This window comes from Vitis vinifera, chromosome 16, assembly GCF_030704535.1.
Source record: "Vitis vinifera cultivar Pinot Noir 40024 chromosome 16, ASM3070453v1".
Taxonomy (NCBI): Eukaryota; Viridiplantae; Streptophyta; class Magnoliopsida; order Vitales; family Vitaceae; genus Vitis; species Vitis vinifera.
Window position 1 is genome coordinate 23,430,001 of NC_081820.1, and position 20,850 is coordinate 23,450,850.

General features: G+C 32.6%; 2 protein-coding genes and 1 long non-coding RNA gene across 9 annotated transcripts; 2 read left to right on the plus strand and 1 right to left on the minus strand.

Annotated features, from left to right (window-relative positions):
- Positions 1-515: 515 nt before the first annotated feature.
- On the plus strand, positions 516-1,627 carry LOC109124251 (uncharacterized). The gene is made up of 2 exons (XR_009467956.1): positions 516-875; positions 1,231-1,627. It is a non-coding gene; the product is annotated as an uncharacterized LOC109124251 (long non-coding RNA).
- A 6-nt stretch (positions 1,628-1,633) lies between these two features.
- On the minus strand, positions 1,634-4,705 carry LOC100262982 (receptor-like protein EIX2). Its single transcript, XM_002274653.4, has one exon. It carries the CDS (start codon positions 4,679-4,681, stop codon positions 1,724-1,726), a length of 2,958 nt encoding a protein of 985 aa, XP_002274689.1. The 5' UTR covers positions 4,682-4,705; the 3' UTR covers positions 1,634-1,723.
- Positions 4,706-11,484: 6,779 nt separating this feature from the next.
- Positions 11,485-19,463, plus strand: LOC100266422 (uncharacterized). 7 transcript variants are annotated; one of them, XR_009467957.1, is made up of 7 exons: positions 11,496-11,613; positions 11,977-12,286; positions 13,193-13,307; positions 14,191-14,309; positions 17,064-17,124; positions 17,251-17,300; positions 18,694-19,463. XR_009467957.1 is itself a non-coding variant. In XM_010664364.3 (6 exons), exons 2-5 carry the CDS (start codon positions 12,063-12,065, stop codon positions 17,113-17,115), a joined length of 510 nt encoding a protein of 169 aa, XP_010662666.1. In that variant the 5' UTR covers positions 11,485-11,613; positions 11,977-12,062; the 3' UTR covers positions 17,116-17,124; positions 17,251-17,582. The 7 variants fall into 7 exon arrangements, 2 of the variants coding, with proteins under 2 accessions (XP_010662666.1, XP_010662667.1); XR_787923.3 differs by having other exon boundaries at positions 19,050-19,463; XR_002032183.2 differs by lacking the exon at positions 18,694-19,463 and adding an exon at positions 18,281-18,651.
- The last annotated feature ends 1,387 nt before the right edge of the window (positions 19,464-20,850 follow it).

Here is a 20,850-nt window from a genome sequence, read left to right on the forward strand (position 1 = left end):
ATATTTTTTTTACATGGGAACTCGTCTCTTGAAAAGACGAGTTCCCTTTGGAATTGTGTTTTTTTTTTTTTTTTTTTTTTTTTTAATTTGGGATTTTTTAAAATAAAAAATATATTTAAAAAAAATATTTTAAAAAAAAATATTTTTTTTTCCAAGGAACTCGTCTCCCTTTAGGAATTTTTTTTTTTAAATAAAAAATATATTTTAAATAAATAATATATATTTTTTCCTATGGGAACTCATCTCTTCAGACGAGTTCCCTTTAGTTCCAAATTTTTTTTTTAATTTGTGAATTTTTTAAAAATATATATATATATATTTTTTTAATTGGAACTCGTCTCTTGAAGAGACGAGTTTCCTTGAATAATTCTCTTTCATGGAACTCGTCTCTTCAAGAGACGAGTTCAAGAGACGAGTTCGCTTTTTTAAAAATTTTTATTCCTTCACCCTCTCTCCTCTCTCCTATCTCCTCTCTCCTCTCTCCTCTCTCTCACCCTCTCTCCTCTCTACTATGTGGCAAAAACTACCCTATATTTGTAATAACTTCTTCCACTACAGTAATTTAAGAATAACTTTTTTAAATTAATGCACTATTGAGAAAAGTCCATTGTTCTTCAACTTTAGCCTTTTTTTGTATTGCCACTAACCACTAAATAGGCGGATTTTAGAAAATGAATACAGTATTTTTAAAAATATGATAATTAAAAAATTATTTCCAATTCCATGACAATTTGTATGATTTTTTTTTTTAAATACATCATTGGAAAACACAAGATAACGACGTCGTTCGAAGCAGAACTGTAAGGCGCCCTTCGGCCGAGCATCGACTCTCTTCACTGCAATCGGTGGCTTTTGCGGTCTCTCTCTAGCTCTAGGTATCAGATCTCTTCGTTTATTAGAATTTTTCTTTGTTTGTTTGATGAGAAACTGAAAGAAAATGAGATGGATGGAATGTTCTGAATCTTAAAGTTTTCATCATTTACACCTGGTGGAAACAGAATCTTCCCCTAAATTAGCGTTGTATACGTATTTAGCTGAATTTAGAATTTTCAATTTCTTTTCTTTTCCTTAATTTTATCAGCATCCAAGCAGTCATTTAGGGTTTTTCTGGCTTGAGATATTGGCATTTGATCTATTTGATTTTTATTCTTGTTCAGAAAAATGTAAATATATTTGCTAAAGAATTAGAATAACCAAAAATTGATCGTCTTAATTCACATCCATATTTAGCGTTGTTGGGTGAATTCATCAATAAGGAAAAATGCAGTTCTTTGGAGGGTCGGAGATCAGCCCATTGCCGCCGCTGCCAACAGCATCGGGAAACAATGGCCACATGATGTATGTGTTTAACAGGAATGGGGTGTGCTTGCTTCACAGGAATGGAATCGCCCTCTTAGGACTCTGAATGCCCAGCAAGACCATAAGCTCATGTTTGGTCTGCTTTTCTCTCTTAAGTCCTTAACAGCTGAGATGGATCCCACTGAGTATATCTTCTTCCTAGTCTTTGATTCGAATTGGAACTGTTTTCGGGGAAATGGAATTACTTGATTTTGTATTTGGATAACTTTTGAAAGCATAAATTCATTGTTTGGAATAGAATTATGACATATATGTAAGAAGAAAGAAATCAGGATGAGCAAAAGGACATAATTTGAACTGATAAATTCAAACTCGGGATGATTAAAAAAAACATGGAAAACAAGGTTGCCAAATTTATTTGCAATTACAAACACCATCCGAGTAGTTTATACTTCACGTCATCCAGCAACCGAAAATAAGCATGTCTCCAAGCTCTGTTGAATGCTAATGGAGCCAAAATGGCCCAAAAGCCAACCACGAAACCCCATGGCATACCCAAATAGAACCATTTCATATCAATCCATCCATTGTCCGGAATTGGACCTTTTGGTTTACCATCTTCACCACAATCATCAGTCAGTGGAGCTCCACAAAGCTCCGGGTTGCCAATGAAACTGAGGGCACTAAAGCCTTGGATCTGGGTGCCTGATGGAATTTTGCCAGACAAGTTGTTGTATGACAAATTTAAACTGCTCAAAAATGATATATTTGCCATACCTTGAGGAATAACACCAGAGAGTCCATTCATGGAGAGATCAAGAGACTCCAGTGATGTCATGGCCCCAATCTTCACAGGAATCTTCCCTTGGAGATGGTTATTAGACAGGTTCAAGAATATCAAACCATGGAGATCTGTGAGTTCTTCTGGGATCTCACCAGATAACTTATTGCTTGAGAGGTCCATGCCAGCTAGGAGGCCAAGTGTTTTGTCGTACTCATACTCTATTCCTTTCATAACCAGTGTTGCTGTGTCGGTTGATCCCGATTCAAAATGTTCATTATGAAAACGAAAGGGGGAACTTGAATTCAATTCTTTGATCATGCTGCTGAAATTACCAAAGCATCTAGGAATGGTTCCCGAGAGATTGTTGTTTCCCAAGTCCAAGATTTGAAGGGAATGAAGGTGGCAGAGTTCAAGAGGAATACTTCCAGTGAACTTATTTGAATGCAGGACAAGAACCATTAGACCCGGTGTATATCCAATCTCACCAACCCCTGGAAATATTTCAATGAAGTTCCCCATCCATGCTGGTATCGTCCCAGTGAATTCATTCTTACTAAGGTCTAGAACCAGTAGACTAGAGCAATTTTTCAATGGAAGTGGAAAATTTCCGGAGAGATGGTTGTTGCGCAAGTGCAATGAACCGAGCCAAATTAGAGAACCCATGGAGCTAGGTATATGTCCCGTCAGATTATTATTTCCCAATTTTAACATCATCAATTCTCTCCAATACATCCAACAATTGGGAAGTTCTCCTGACAGAAGATTTCCTGAGATGTCTAGATACCACAATAAATTTACTTTTTTAGTTCTCCGACACAACATAGGTGAAAGAGATCCACGGAATAAATTATTGGAGAGGTCTAGTTCTTCTACATCAGAAGAGATTGGGGGCAGTGGACCAGTGAAATTGTTTGAGCTGAGATAGATACAGGATGAATGTAAACTTGGAATACTACCAATGATTTGGTTGTGAGATAGATCTACAAAATAATAGGGTCGTGTCCAAAACCAAGCTGGGATGACACTGGAGATTCCTGCATAGGACATGTTTAGATAGTCCAAATACTTCTGTGTTTGAAGCCATGCAGGAAATTGAGGCCCTAGAAGGCAAGAACCCAAGTCTAAGTCTGTGAGTTGAAAAGGAGGAGTCCAGTTGGAGCTGACTTGCAAAGTTAACAAGTTTGAAGATGCATCCAATTGTTTTAAACTTGTTAGATTGGCAAGGTGCTTTTCAGATATAATACCCTCGAAGAAGTTTTCCCTAATCTTTAGATAACGCAAGGATGAAATTCCTCCTAATGAGATAGGAATATGACCAGAAAACGAGTTTCCATCAATAGAAAGAGAGGACAAACTTTTGAATTGGCCAAGTTCATTGGGCAAATGACCTGAAAGCCGATTTTTTGCCAGGTTTAAATGTTCTAAACTTTTACATTCTCCAAGAGTATCTGGAAAAGAACCTGAAAGCTTATTTCCTCTCAAGCTTAAAAACTCTAGACCTTTTCGAGGCCTATCATATGAAGAATTCGAAAGTTGAAAACTACAAAGATTTCCAAGAGATCTCAGCACGTCTCCTTCAAGAGCATTGTTTGATAGGTAAAGATATGTGATAGAAGTGAGATTTCCAATATCATTTGGAAGCATACCATGAAAATAGTTATGTGTAAGATCGAGGTATTCAAGGCTAGTTATATGATATAACCAATCAGGAATAGGAGAAGCAAAATTGTTATAGGAAAGATCTAGGAATTTAAGAGAAGTCATGTTACGAAGACCTGATGGAATTGGACCATGAATATTACTGTATGCTAGATTAAGAGTAACAAGAGAATTAAGATTAGCAAACCAATCAAATGATGAAGACATAAAATAATTACTTGAAAGGTCAAGGATGACTAAGGATGAAAAATTGACATGCGGGAGAGGGTCAAAAGTATCAAGCTCACAATAAGACAAGCGTAGCACAGATAAAGAATGAAACTTATTCATTACCTGTAGCCAATTTGATGCCTTGCTTAGGTTCACATTTGCCATGTCAAGGAATTTTAGGAAGGTAAGACCAGAAATCCACTCAAGATCCTCAACATTCAAAGAATCAGAATTCCCAATGTCAAGATAATGCAACTTGGATAAATTTCCAAGTTGATGAGGAATAACACCACCAAAACCTGCACTAGAGAGGTTAAGATATCTTAAATTGGATAGGGAACCAAGGAATTTTGGAATATGAAGGCTCCCAAAGTCATTGCAGCTCAGGTCCAAGTATTGAAGATGCTTCAAGTCCAACAAAGAACTACTTATTTCACCACCCAGAGAACCATGATCTTGATAAAGATCCCATCGGAGGTTGAGCTTGAGAACATGTCCTGTTGTGTTGTGACAACAAACTCCTTCCCAATTACAACACTCTTCATTGGCCCAAGAAGAGAGTCTGTTTGAAGGATCATGAATGCCTCTTTTGAAGCTCAAAAGAGCTTCTCTTTCTTCTTCTCTGCAAAGAGCCTTCGAACCATGTCCATCACAACAACCGAACTTTGTGGCTAGAGTGAAAAGAAAATAGAGCGAGAGAACCACCAAACCTCTCATGTACAACTCCATTAGGCTAGATGATTTTAGAGCACACAATGTGAAAGGTTTCAAGGATTATTTAATATTTATAGTCATTAGAGGCATGACCCACAAGACTATAGTGTTGTCTTATTTCTAAAAATTTCTAACATTGAGCGCTCAATTATTGTATTAAAAAAGGATGGTTGTGGAGTGTGGACTAGTTGTGTGCATGGATAAATTTCATGTAAAAGAAAATACATGAAATGACATAATTAATTACATATGTAAAATGAATCCTATTAGTATTTTTTTATTCTTATCATTTTCCATGTTATTTAAATATGTGAAAATCATTTTTTTTTATATTTTTCTCATTTATTTAACTAGTATTTTTTAGGAACCAAACATGGTATTAAACTTATATAGAATAAGTTTATTACATAAATCATCTATAAAAAAAATTCATACAAATGATGGCTAATAATATATATATTATTGAATTATTGTCCATAGAAGGATGACTCAACTCTCCTGCCGTGTTTGACTTGCAAGGAATATTGAGAGTGACCGTGACAAAATTTTCCACAAAAAGAAGAAAAAATGACAATATAATCTTGTCCTCTTTTGTGTTTGCAATTAGGCTGGGCCATGCTATTCAACACCAATTAATCACCCAATCTATTTATATATTCATATCTGCATAAAATTAAACTTCACATATACATCTAATTAAAGGACATTTATTCCTCTATTTGCATACATAATAATCCAAATTATATATTTTAGTTATTTGGGTGAATTTTCCATATAGTTGGGAACAAGTAATAAAAAATAATGAAAAAAAAAGTCAACTATTTATCTTCCTTCATGATCATGGATAGCACTAGAGGAAAAATAAAACTAGGAAAGAATTCAAATTCTTTTATTTGGTTGGGAGGAAGAATATTAAAGGAAAAGTTAAATTTGATCAGAATTATGTAAAACAATATATGTATTTTAAAATTCTTTATTATTTATATGACAACAAAAAAAACAAATTTTAAAATCACGTGGAAAAAAATTATTAATATATAAACATATTTATAAATAAATAAATATTTATTTATTTTCTTTATTTCTTTAATTTTTTATTTCATTTTTTCCACTGTGTATACCTTCTCTTTCACTACCATAAATGATTTCTCCTTCCTTAAGGCAAGATCTATTCCACTCTTCATTATTCCACACTTTTTTCTTTCCTTCATTAATGCAAGACTAATCCTACTCTTAATTATTCCACACTTTTTTCCAAATTCCATGGTTGATGATCTCCCTTAACTTCCCTCCACACTTTCGTTATCCTACTTTATCCCAAACCAACCAGATTTCATATGGGAATGCGAGCATGGTCCTCAAATTTGAAAATGCAATAACACAATCTGAATCGTCATTATGTTGGTGATCATAAAAGCATTAGACTCCTTATTTTACGCCAAAATATTTTTCTTCATATACATTTCGACCAAACTTCCCTTGTTACATCAATGCGAATAGAAGTTTTTGCATTAAAAAACCGATAGCTCATGTTTCGTGTAAGTCCTCCATGATAAGATACCAAAACAGACAGTTGAATATTCTCATCACCATCACAATTATTCACCCCATCACTACAAGAATGATCACCTTTGAACAAAGCCTTAACCGATATTTTTATAATTTTATTTGCAAGTTTAAAACACTTCGATTAAGTCGATAATGTTTTTAGGAAATCTTTAAAAGATTTTCATGCCTGAAAAGCTTGAGGTTCAAGGTAGTCTCCTAGACTAGGTTGGTATTTCCATCTTCAAATTGATTTTCATCAAAATTATAAAAGTATAAAATTAATTAAAAACTATATATATATATATATATATATATATATATATATATATATATATATATTTGTTTTTTTTGTTTTTGTTTTTTCCCTTGTATGTACTTTCTCTTTCACTATAATAAATTATTTCTTCTTTCTCAAGTCAAGACTTGTCCCATTCTTAATTATTCCACACTTTTTTTCCAAATTCCATGGTTGACAATCTCCCTTAACTTCCCTCCACACTTTTGTTATCCTACTTTATCCCAAACCAACTAGATTTCAAATGGGAATGCGAGCATGATCCTCAAATTTGAAAATGCAATAACACAGTTTGAATAGTCATCATGTTGGTGATCACAGAAGCAGCAGACTCCTTATTTTACGCCAAAATATTTTTCTTCATATACATTTCAACCAAACTTCCCTTGTTACATCAGTGCGAATAAAAGTTTTTGCATTAAAAAACCGATAGCTCATGTTCCGTGTAAGTCCTCCATGATAAGATACCAAAACAGAATGTTGAATATTCTCATCACCATCAAAATTATTCATCCCATCACTAGTAGAATGATTTACTACAAGAATGATCACCTTTGAACAAAGCTTTAACCGATATTTTGAGAATTTTATTTGCAAGTTTAAAACACTTCGGTTAGGTCGATAATGTTTTTAGGAATCTTTAAAAGATTTTCATGCTTGAAAAGCTTGAGGTTCAAGGTAGTCTCCTAGACTAGGTTGGTCTTTCCATCTTCAAATTGATTTTCATCAAAATTATAAAAGTATAAAATTAATTAAAAACTATATATATATATATATATATATTCTTTTTTTTAATTTTTTTTTCTTTTTATTTTTTTCCCTGTATATACCTTCTCTTTCACTATAATAAATTATTCTTTCTTCCTTAAGGCAAGACTTGTCCCACTCTTAATTATTCCACATTTTTTTCCAAATTCCACAGTTGACAATCTCCCTTAACTTCCCTTCACACTTTCGTTATCCTACTTTATCCCAAACCAACTAGATTTCAAATGGGAATGTTAGCATGGTCCTCAAATTTGAAAATGTAATAACACAGTCTGAATCGTCATTATGTTGGTGATCACAGAAACAGTAGACTCCTTATTTTACGCCAAAGTATTTTTCTTCATATACATTTCGACCAAACTTCCCTTGTTACATCAGTGCGAATAAAATTTTTTGCATTAAAAAACCGATAGCTCATATTCCGTGTAAGTCCTCCATGATAAGATACCAAAACAGAATGTTGAATATTCTCATCACCATCAAAATTATTCATCCCATCACTACTAGAATGATTTACTACAAGAATGATCACCTTTGAACAAAGCCTTAACCGATATTTTTATAATTTTATTTGCAAGTGTAAAACACTTCGGTTAAGTCGATAATGTTTTTAGGAATCTTTAAAAGATTTTCATGCCTTAAAAGCTTGAGGTTCAAGGTAGTCTCCTAGATTAGGTTGGTCTTTCCATCTTCAAATTGATTTTCATCAAAATTATAAAAGTATAAAATTAATTAAAAACTTATGGATGAAAGTTTTGGTTTTTTAACAAAAAAAAAAAAAATGCAATCCTAGCTTAGTACATCCTTCATCTTACATAAATTATCAAATTGATAAATTTGATAAATCTTTCTTTGATTCTTCTTGATTCTCTATTTTACTCTATGTAGCCTCTTATTTAATGACTCTAAGGAGATCTTCTTTCCTATTATGCTTAAATGCAATCATTAATTAAATTCAAATCTTATTTTGTTATCATCAAAATTGAAATTAACAAAACCTTGGTTTGATAATTGTGAGTCATATCCAAAAGGCATTAGCTCATAGTAATAAAATCCTTCTTTTGTCACAAAGATTGTCTTCTTCTCATTTGGTTCATATAGGAGAATCTTATTGTAGACCTACATAGACATCCACCAAGGTAAAGAATGCAGGATTGGCTATATATATATATATCCCCACGGATTGGGTCACTATTGATAAAGGATAGTGGCGACAAGTATTCTTAATAGAGACACCAAGATATTTCATGAGGTTAAGAGAATCTGTCCTCTTAGGTGATTCAAATGACATTTGATAAAAAAAAAATGATGGTCATAACAATTACTTAAATGGAGTTTGTCATATGCTCCTTGGAGTTAGAATATGTCAATTGATCACATAATAGGTGGATTTGTAATGATAGATTAATAACACTACCTTGTTAGATTATGGACACCTTTTCATGGGAGGTACATGCAGTGAATAGTAGGTCCCAAACTCGAGTTTCACCTTATTGTAATTACATAGGATATTGGAATGCAGTTTATTCTTTTTTGTGAAGTGTTAAGACAACTTTAAAATTGGATTTTGAGGCAACCAATATTTTCCTATGGGTCCTAATGGTTTCTACTCAAACTCCTATTTCATGGCAACACATTTTATTTGAGGAATTTGGATTTCTGGTTCATAAGTATGCATAAGGGCATTTTGGTAAAACATAAGATTGCATTAGATCTTATGAATGAACTTTTTGGATTGGACTAATTAGTTAATTGAAACTCAATAAAACTATTTAATTAATTAAGACTCAAATGAGTTAGATTATGTGATCCAAGCCCAAATTGGACTCAATTTACTTAAGCACATAAGGAAGCTTATAAATACTTCCTAAGGGGTTAAAGCTTCAAACTTTTGCCTCTTATCTTCCGAAGACATTTTTGTAGAGAGAAACCCTAGCCACCCTTAATGAGGAAGAGAAGCTCACACTTCTCTTACATGTCTTGATTTGTGTAAAGAGAGATTGGGTGAAAGAACATCGGGTAGACAAGATCTATGGCTTCTTCAATGAGTTTAGCAAACTAGAATTGATATACCATTAAGTTCGTGTTCAACATCCCAATAAAATACTTAATTGACCTAATTTCATTAATACACATCACTACCATGCACAAAAGAGAAATTATTAAATCACTCTACTTTAACAACATCCTACTTTTTTAAACAAACCATTCCTCAAATAAGATCAATTAAGAGTGAATTTGAAGAACTACCATTCCTCTAAACATATCCAAATAGCACTCAAACCCTAAATGGAGGTTAATCAACTCAAAAAAAAAAAAAAAAAAAAAAAAAAAAACGTAAGTTGATGAATCACAACACTAAGGTTCTATCTCTGCTAACCGTTGCCTTTCTTAATTACCTTATTTTCATAAGTTAGATGAAATTTAAAAATACACAATATTATTCACAATGGAAGAAAAATCAAATCTAGAAACACATTTTTCTTCAAATTAGGATATCATTTCAACCCATTTAAGATCTTAGCTCTATAATTTTTGCAACTAAATAAGAAAATAGGATCGTAGATACGAGAAAGACAAATATTATCTAAATAAGATTAAGCATTATACTTAGAAATGCCTTTTTCATTAAAGAAATATATTCAATCTAAAGATTTCAACATTTAACTATGATGGAAAATAACCCATGTTCAATGTCGAAGTTTTAGTGACGAGGCTTTGGTAAAGTAGATTGGGGCTCTATGAGGGTTTAACATGTGAGGGAGAGTAGAGACAAAGTGTCTCAATTTGGGTCTTTGACACATTTTTATTCAATGCCATGTCATCCTCCAACTTGGCATCAAATTGAGATACCCATTAAAGCTTGGTTGGGAAACTCTTAAAAGGGGATTTGATCTTCAACTTTAGCTTTTTCTTGTATTACCACAAAGGAGGAAAATGTTGGGATATATCGGCGATATATCGCCGATATATCATGTATCGGGAGGGGTCGACACGATATTTCGTGGAGAAAAATCGGAGGAGAAATATTTCCACAAAATAGCCAAAATATCAGCGATATATCGGCTTGGGGAGATAAATCGGCGATTTTGTGAAAAAATTGCCTCTAGTGGCAAAATATCGGCGGTTAATCGGAGATAAATCACCGATTTTTTGGTGATATTTCCCCTCCTTCATGCAGCGTGATCTGACGGCCCAAATCACGCCCGTGTTGATCCGATGGCCTAGATGTGATTCCAATGGTAATATGGTGATCCAACGGCCAGATTGCTCCCAATTTTTTATCCAACAGCCAAAATTGATTTTCAATGGTAAATTAATGTTCCAACGGCTATTTTGACCCAAATTTTTTCTATAAATAGCCCAAATTTCATTAATTTCATCTATTTTTGCTTCCATTCTTCATTTGCTCTCTCATTACTCCAATTTTTATTAAGGTTGCTCAATTATTCAATCATTCTAAGGTATGTTTGTTTTAAATTGTAATTAATTTTGTTTGCAATTGTAATTAATTCATGTATTTTCAATTAATTAGTATGTTTGCAATATGAATGATTTAATGCTATTTTTACATTCAATTGTAATTAATTTTTATATTTTTATTGAATTAACTTAGGTTAATTTGATTATTTAATTATAAATTGATATGTTTATTTTAGATGATTATTTGTGATTTATTTTCACATTTATAATTAAATTAAACTAGTTAACTTAGCTAAATTATTTAATTAATTTAGTTAACAGGCCAAATTATTTAATTAATTTAATTAACATGAACTAGTATATTTTGAATATGAAATATGTTTATTTAATGTGTACAAATTATTGATATTTAATGAAATGAAGTATTTTATGTGACTTTATAATGGGAACAATTAAAAAATTAACATTTCTCATAGATCGACATGATATAATTACATCTAATATCGCAAATTATATTATATGTATATCAAATTTTTCAATAAAACAACTTTAAAATGTCTATTATACTTTTAATTATATTATTATGAGGTTTTTCTATCATTTCCATAAGTTTTTAACAATTTTAAGTCGATATTTTTTTCCAAAATATCCGCCGATATATCTCCGATATATCCGTAAAATCAAAATACCGATATATCTGTAATTATCGATATTTTTATCATTGATTACCATTAATCACTAAATAAGGGGATTTTAAAAATATGACAATTAAAAAACTATTTCCAATTCCATGACAATTTGTAAAACACAAGAAAACGACGTCGTTCGAAGCAGAACCGGAAAGCGTCCTTCGGCTTAGCATCGACAATCTTCACTGCATTCGGTGGCTTTTGCGGTCTCTCTCTAGCTCTAGGTATCAGATCTCTTCGTTTATTAAAATTTTTCTTTGTTTGTTTGATGAGAAACTAAAAGAAAATGAGATAGATTAAAGTTCCGAATCTTAAAATTTTCATCATTTACACCTGGTGGAAACAGAATCTTCCCCTAAATTAGCGTTGTATAAGTATTTGGCTGAATTTAGAATTTTCAATTTCTTTTCTTTTCCTTAATTGTATCAGCACCCAAGCAGTCATTTAGGGTTTTTCTGGCTTGAGATATTGGCATTTGATCTATTTGATTTTATTCTTATTCAGAAAAATGTAAATATATTTGTTAAAGAATTAGAATAACCAAAAATTGATCGTGGAATTGACCTAAAATTTTTCCTATGCTGCAGAAACTTCAAAAACAAAAAAGTTTGTGTCTCATCTTAATTCACATCTATATTTAGCCGTTGTTGGGTGAATTCATCAATAAGGAAAAATGCAGTTCTTTGGAGGGTCGGAGATCAGCCCATTGCCGCCGCTGCCAACAGCATCGGGAAACAATGCCCACATGATGTATGTGTTTAACAGGAATGGGGTGTGCTTGCTTTACAGGGAATGGAATCGCCCTCTTAGGACTCTGAATGCCCAGCAAGACCATAAGCTCATGTTTGGTCTGCTTTTCTCTCTTAAGTCCTTAACAGCTAAGATGGATCCCACTAGGTATATCTTCTTCCTAGTCTTTGATTCGAATTGGAACTGTTTTCGGGGTGTTTAGGTGTTTTGTGGAAATGGAATTACTTAGATTTTGTATTTGGATAACTTTTGAAAGCATAAATTCATTGTTTGGAATATAATTATAACACATATGTAAATTTATGCATGTGTACCCTGCTCAAGTCAATAAATCCCTATTCCCTACTACCTGGTTTGGGTTATTTCCTTTTCATCATTCACATTGGGACACTGTCCATAAGGTGTGACTACACATATACAAACAATCAGAAGATCACATAATGAATTATACACTCAATCCTTGTTCAACCCTGAGATGGGTGGCTTGAAATCCTTATCTGTAGCTTCTGAGGTTGCAAGCTAGGACTACTTTCCATGAAATGCGTGAGATATAGCTTTGCAGTATTTCTAGGCATGATGTGTAAAGGTGTACATAATTTCATTTTTTGAATCTTTGAAGTGGTTCTACACCAAAGGGGCTTAGTTTAAAATTTAAATGTGAGGAAGAACATGATAAAGTCAGTTTAGGTGCTATTTGTGTAAATTTGAATATTTCTTCTTTACTGGAACAGGAAGTATAAGGGCTTCCTTAATTAATAAACTGCTGATTAGTAATGCAAATTTTAGTTACTCTTCTAGATTGAACAATATTGATCAATTGACTTCAGTATATAGTTTCTATTTGTAGATAGGTTAATTATTACAGTACCCAAACTCTTGTAGAGGTGAACATTCTTCTGATTTTAAGCATACTAAACCTCAGGTTTTAGGCACAGGCACTTCACTTTTCGGCACAAAAAATTATTCCATTGTTGTTGATGTATAAATTACTGATGCATATATAATGTTGTGATATGCTTCTAATTTTAGTTTCTTTATCATCATTTCTGGCAGTGTGGAGAAGGGAAACCTTGGGGTACCTCAGTTACCTGGCCAGGGATGTTCATTTCATAGCTTTCGTACTAATACGTACAAACTAAGTTTCATGGAAAGTCCATCTGGCATAAAGGTTACTAGAAATGTTCATATTGATTTATTTATTATTTTATTTTATTATATTTATTTTCTTTATTCCTCTCAAGCTCACAGACATGTGTAGAATTCCTAATTGTGAACTTCAGTTTCTGCTTTAATTTAGGTGATTCAGTTATGCAGTACTTACCGACAAATTATGGCCATTTAGCAATAGCATTTATGAATATATTTATTGTCAAATTCATTTGGAGCAAATTAGATCCTTAGTTGATAATCATAAGCGATAAGGTTGGTCCCATTGTTTGAGTGGTTTTCTTTGTAGCTGTTCAAATATAATTAATCAATTATCTTTATAGGGAAAATAGGAATTGTTGAATCGTTATCCGTAAAATGCATGAGCTCCCTATATACATGAGGAAACTTTCTGAATAGCTATAAATCAACTCCTGGATTCTGTTATTAGATGAATAAAAACTAATGCTAGTAATAATTGTAAAAGTACATTGTAGATGGGAATCCTCTAGGTATCTTAAACAATACTGGATATGATCTGTTTCTGGTGGGATTATCCCTCAACCTTAAACAGTGCTCTATCCTCTCAACCTGCTGATATGGTTTTATTAAAAGCTGACTGAAGATCAGCTCCTTTGAGTGTTGTATGATATTTTCTGTTGTTGGGTTATAGCATCATGTACTCCTGTTGATAAGTTGACGGACCTACAGTTCATGCTCTTGCATTGCAAAATTTTTGCAGTATTTACTGACCTTTTGGCTCATGAAATTTCATTTTATCAGTTAATGCATTTGAATATCTGTGTTGAGTTAATTATTTTGATGGTGTAGAAAACCATAATATGCTTTCTTCTGACATAATTCTGAGTGTCACTGTATAATATATGTATATATATTTTGTGCAGATTATCTTGGTCACTCATCCTGGAACTGGTGATCTACGGGAATCCCTGAAGTATATCTATAACTTGTATGTTGAATATGTTGTCAAGAATCCGCTCTATTCTCCGGGAACTCCATTCAGGTGCCAAATAAACTTTTATTGTTTTTGAACTCTTAATAAATCTATCAGTTGAGGATTTGAGTGTCTGGTTATTGGAAGTAGAAACCGTGTTTTTGCAATGCCACATTGGAGATTTCCTTTAGGATATATCCAAGGCAAGTCCCACATGTACCTAGGTATGTTAGGACTCAAATATTTGAAGCTTTCATGCACATAGTTGGACATTGACTAGACACCTTTATTGACCATAGTTATATCACATATCAATTTTGGAGATAGTCCTTATATGCCCTGTCACAGCCTGGTTTTTTTTTTTTTCAAATGGAACAATTGATACTCAAATATAGTATAAGTGCTCTCAAAGATATGGGGATATAAGAATTTAAATGTTGAGTTCCTACTTGATTTTGTGCAAAAAGAGAATATACAAAACCTGTTATAAAGAGTGCATCTTGTATTAAACTTTGTAACTATTAGTTAACAAAATATGTTTCGTTTCACAAAAGAAACTTGTACTACATTAATTTACATATACCAAAACCCCATGGTTCACTACGGGTAGCCCATACTACAAGTGTACCTAACAAATATATATATCACATCATTCCTACAAAAAGATTCAGTCTTTAATACAAAGGCAAAGCCTCAAAACACTATCAATGCGAGCAAACAACATCCAATCACAGTAAAGCAATGCTTAAACATTATTTCCTGCATAGGTCTTCTGACCTGCATCTAAAGGTGGAAGGGATAGGGTGAGTTCACAACTCAGTAGGAAAGTTTATAACCATCCTAAGCATATCCTTAAAAACTTTGAATTAAACATGTAATTGCATGCATGATAAACATTTTATAACCATTAACAAATATGCAATCATGTCAAACATGTATGCATGTGTTTGCTGGTTTCATCTTTGCTTTTCCTTGTCCATCCTTTCACAACTGATAAATTGTTCACCCCCACCAATCTATTATTAGATATCAATGCTCTACAAGATACACGGTCAATATAATAATGACTATTCTAGGACATCACCCAAGGGCAAGTCATATCCCGTGTCTTTTGGGACTCATACCTAAGGGCAGAACCAACCCCGTGTCTTTAGGGATTAAAACTTAGGGGCAGGACCAACCCTATACACCCACATCGGAGTGTCTTCCTCGAGGGCTTTAGGGACTTTCACCCAAGGACCCACGGTCCCACTTAAACAATATATCAAAAGATAATGCCTGTAGCATCACATAAACACTTCTCACCAATCAATTCTCTTAATATCATTTGTGATTATTCCATATCCTTCTTGCCATGCAACCACACCCTGAACCATTTCCACAACATAGAACCATGAATCTTCATACCAATATGCGTTCCAATCTCAATGTAACATTTCAACACAATAAATTAAGATGCAATGACACATTAAAACATTTTACGAAATCATAGAAATGACATGAAATTTCCAACAAATGTTTCAAGGAAAGAAATCAGATACACTATGGGATAACATAAAATTCTTTACCTTACACGGACTTTCCCTCTGTGATTCTTCTATGTAGGCAATCTTTATCTATTACAAGGAATTGAAATGAAACACATAATTTATACTTCCTAATGATGAAAATTTATACAATTTACTGTTGCTAATTTTTAAATTCTAATATTCTTTAATCTACATGCCTATAGGTTTTCAAATCAAATTTGAATTGAATTAAACAATATTTACAATGCATATTAATATTCCCTAATTAACTACCAAACACTAATTGCTTTGATTTTCTTAAAGCCTAACCTATTAACAAATCCCAAGTGTCCAAATAACCTAATTAATCAAATGTTTACTAATCTATTTTTCAATTAAACCAAATTAAACAAAGATTTATGTTGATCGTACCATTAATAAAATACTTAAAGCTAAATGCTTTAATCCTTAATTAGTTATGATTTTTAACTAAAACATGTTTATACCTAATTACACTCAACTTTTACACAAATTTTACCGTTAATTTGTTTCAGCATACCATTAAGAACTAAAATAAACCAGAATTACTAAATTAAACAACTTGCTTACCTCAAATCTTCACTTTCTCTCTCAAGATCCTCTCTCTAACCCAAGCTGCTGCAGCTAAAATGGTGCAAAACGAGCTGCAGACCCTTATATAGGGCTCTCCATGCAGCCAAGTAGGAGGTGGTAGGCCACATGGCTGCTACCAACCCACTCAAGTAGGAGGTGGGAGGCCACTTGGCTACCACTAACTCCAACTTCCCAAATTTGCACTTTAGTTCTTCTAGTTATCAAAAATTAAACCCACAATTGCCTATTAGTCCTTTAGGTTTTCATAACTATAATCAGCCCCTAAGAACTTAATAAACAGGCTTAAGTCATTAACTAATCTCACTTAACCTTAATCAAAGTTTAATTCATAATTAAATAGGATTAACACTAAACTAGTTTTAACATCTAATTAAGCACGTTTAAAGTTAAGTACTAAAATAATCATTATTGCCTATTTAATTCACTAGTGCTAGGTATTACATGCCCGGATCATTTATGTGTTACTAAACGGGTCAAAATAAACTGAAATTTCTATTACCTAGATAGGCACATGTCTTATCTCGCACATTCTACTATGAGCATGACTGGAATTTACTTTATGAATTAGTTTCCTTCTAGTTCTACAGGATAGTTCTTGGTTTTGACTACAAGCTTCAATTAAGTTTTTTAACTGTGAAACAATCAAATTCTTACCATATAAACCTGTAATTGGTTTGTGTAGGTCTGAGCTATTCGATAAAGCTCTTGATCAATATGTGAGGGGTCTTGGATAGCATCTCAAGGTAGCACTTAACTGCCATTATCTGGTTTTGCACTCTGAATTATATTTCCATGACTCCGAGTCACTCATCAGTACTTTTGCTGCCTCATCTAGAGCAATGAAATGAACATGAATTTCCATTTGGCAGATTACAGTCAGTTTGGCTATCAGCATACCAGTAGATTGGTTCATGTGCAGGTCAGTGAAACTACCCATTTTGTGGATATCATGTCCCAGTTTTCATTACGAGTATGTATTGTGGGAGATAAGCCTATAACTTTGATAGATGGACTTTGAGAACTGTTTTTTCCCAAGGCTCTGTCCATTAGAAGGGGATCTATTATTGAAATATAGTTTGTGTTTGGTGATAATTTTATTGTAGAACTTCGTGAATATTGTTCCTTTGTTTCTTGTCCATGCAAAAAGACACATGAATCCATGGTGAAAAGAATTGCATGCATCACTGCTGCTATTATTTAATATCGTTCTAATTATGCTTTTGCTCCCTTTTTGCAAAAAAATAATTTCCACAACAGATTTCAAGTTTAACTTATTGAATGTGAAGATCCATGCTCTGCGTATTTGGTGGATCCTATGGCAGTGGCATGCATCTGAGTTACTGGCATGTTCAATTCATCTTTTGGGTTGCCACATCTCTTTTTTCTTCAGATTGAAGCCTAGGCAAAATTTAGCATGTTGGTTGGTTTCCAAAGCTATGTAGAATTTGTTGTATACAAGATTCTCTCGATTCTTGCTTTCCACTTTTATGGGTTCTCAGGTATCTCGAGTGTGTGAGGAGTCTGACAAAAAGGCCTTCATTTTGCTTTAATTACATTTGATAGTCTTTTCATGGTATTTATTTATTTATTGTGAATAGACATTTTTGGAACTACATTGATAAACATCATCTTTGTTAGTTTTTTCTACTGATGATTTTTCTACAATTTTCTTTTAATGGATGGAAAGTACTAACAGAAAAGCCCAATAAGGGGCAAACCTAGTAAAGGGGTAATTTACAAGGAAACATTTGAGCTCCCCTGTTTTGTCTATAAGAAGAAAGAGGCATGAAGCCAAGATTGCAAGGAATCATCCAAGCTCCTCTGTTTATTCTAATAAAAAAAGAAAAAAGCCCAAGGTTTTTGTCATGGAGACAAATTAATAGCATTTAATTTCTGCAGGATTATAAGTTTGAGTTCCTGCAAGTTTGGTCTTATGTCTTTAGGTGGGAGCCCCTTTTTTTGTAATTGAGGTGCATCATGTTCTTGATTGGTGTTGCCAGGTTCTTGGAATAGCACAAATGACTTCAAGAAAGAGTATCTTTACCTGAAACCAATACTGTTGCATAGGCTAAATAACACCTTTAGGATTGAACCTCCCTTTGGAACTTGAAGACATTGCTGCATAACACTTACAGAGAGTAGCTTAATTTGAGTGTGTTTTTTTCTTAATGAACAATATCCAAGCTTTGATTATTAATTAATTTCAAAGAAATGATATTGATTATTTATTTGGAAAGATAAAATTCCATGACAGTTTCTTGTTTTTTTTATTATATTTTATTTCTTTCTAAGTATTAGATTTTGGTGGTTAGGTTGTTCTCGTTGGACGGATAATGGAAAACATGATGTGTGAAGTTTCAAACTGTCTTTCTGATTGACTGGACATTGTTTTGGGTAGTATAGCGCCACATTGGTTTTGCGGTAGTTCTAGCTACTGAACTGATGTCCTTCAGTATGTATCCTATGCAAGTTTTTACTGGTTCATAAACAGAGATGATGGGCTAATATTCAGTTGTTGCGAGCCATCCTCTATCTCAGTCAAGGCTGAATTTGGTCTAGAGATTGACATTTCATTTTCGAAATTGTATCTCCTACACATAGACACAGTGCTTTGCGCTTGGAAATGCAACTCATCAAGTATATGCCCGCTGATTTTATTTTTGTGTAGGGGCCTGGTGACACAATTTTATGGAGATATATGAATTTGGGAAGAGTTCTTTCAAGGTTTGTAGGTTGACAACCATGGGGAAGAGGCTTTCTTGGTTGGCTGAATGTCCATGTAGTAAGTCGAATGGGGTTCTGTTTAATTTCCTTTTCCTTCTTCCCTTCAACTTCTTTACTGTTTGGTTGAACCATCCACTGCTGCCATGATGGCTCATTTTGGAGATGTCCGTCACATATAAGCATTTGCCCGAGCAAAGGTTTAATGGGGTAGTGTTGGTGGAGGAAATGAGGCTGGTGATGCCAATGTAGGAGTCAGAAGTAGGGGTTTGTGTTGGCCATGGAGGTTGAGAAGCCAGTTAAACAGTTGGTTCATGTTTGGAATGTTGCAATAGAGAATGTGAACAAGAAATTACTTTCATTCTCATTCATTTTTTTTTCTTTTGATAATTGTGGATGTTCAGCTCAATTTACGTACACATCGACTAATTCCACGGGCCCTAAAGTTAATGACCGGATGAGCCTCCGGTGGCCCTTAGACTTTCATTCTCATTCATTTATGTCTTAAGACTTAAACATCCACAACATCATTATTGAATCCGTCTTGCATAGATTATATTATATAATTAAATGTTTAGAAAATTCTTAAAAATTAAATCTGGATTTTAACTTTTCATATTAAAAACTTTTTAAATTAAGTCTGTCTTAAGTTCAGTAACTTAAACATTACCATCCAAGTAGTCTTTATTAATTTTAGAAGACGGTATCAAAGTTAAATATGTTAATTTTTATCATAAGAAATAAGCAATGAAAAATGAATTATTCTTTAAGTATTTTTTAATCTAAAATATGTTAGATTTCCTAATATTAAAATATTTTACAAGCATTAATTATTAATCCAATTAAAATATTAAATTATTTTTCATATTTTCATAAGCAATTTTTATTCAATGTTATAAAAATCGGATGTCTCATTGAATAAAAAAAGTTATTATAGCATGATTTGATAATTGAATTGTGATAGATCTCTATATAATATAAATATATAATTTATAATTTATATATTATTAAAATTATAAAAAAATATAAGAATCTTGAAATTATATATATAGATTATAGACACACTGACACTCACTGTAGCCCATGTTCGGAACATGAGTCATGACATGTGACATATATATATAAACTGCGACCCATATTCGGCACAGTGACATGTGAAAGGATTATGACAAAAAAGTTGCGTCAGACATTTGAAACAAAGGTGGGCTATTTGAAAGAGACAAAAAAAATAAAAAATAAAACAAAACAAAAACCAAAAAATTAAAAAAATAATGTTTGTCCATTAAACATTAAATACGATTTTTTTTTTTAAGAATGGGTTTAATTTTCTTTTTAAAATAAAACATCTTTTAAATTAAAAATACTTTTAAAAAGACTCTATGAACGTTTGAAACGAAAATAGGTTGTTTGAAAGAGACAAAAAGAAAAAAAAACGAACAAAACAAAAAACAAAAGGAAAAATAAAAAAAAGAATCATGTTTGTTTATAAAACATTATATATGATTTTTTAATTTTTTTTAAGGAATTTTTTTTTTTGACATTTTATTAAATGTTTATTTTAAAAAAAACACGTCTTTTAGATTAAAAATACTTAAAAAAAAGTTTATTAAAAAGAATATAAGTTGCATCATACATATGAAATAAAGGTAAAAATATTATTAAAAAGAACGTAAGTTGCCTCGTACATATGAAATGAAGGAAGGAAGCTAGGTTGTTTGGAAGAGAGAAAAACAAAACGAAAAACAAAA

What these genes read in the sequence shown, in the direction of transcription:
- LOC100262982 (XM_002274653.4), bottom strand. Translation starts at nt 4,681, where the DNA reads ATGGAGTTGTACATGAGAGGTTTGGTGGTTCTCTCGCTCTATTTTCTT.
- LOC100266422 (XM_010664364.3), top strand. Translation starts at nt 12,063, where the DNA reads ATGCAGTTCTTTGGAGGGTCGGAGATCAGCCCATTGCCGCCGCTGCCA. An exon ending in GCTAAGATGGATCCCACTAG is followed by an intron (nt 12,287 to 13,192) that starts GTATATCTTCTT and finishes CATTTCTGGCAG; the next exon opens with TGTGGAGAAGGGAAACCTTG. An exon ending in TCTCCGGGAACTCCATTCAG is followed by an intron (nt 14,310 to 17,063) that starts GTGCCAAATAAA and finishes TGGTTTGTGTAG; the next exon opens with GTCTGAGCTATTCGATAAAG.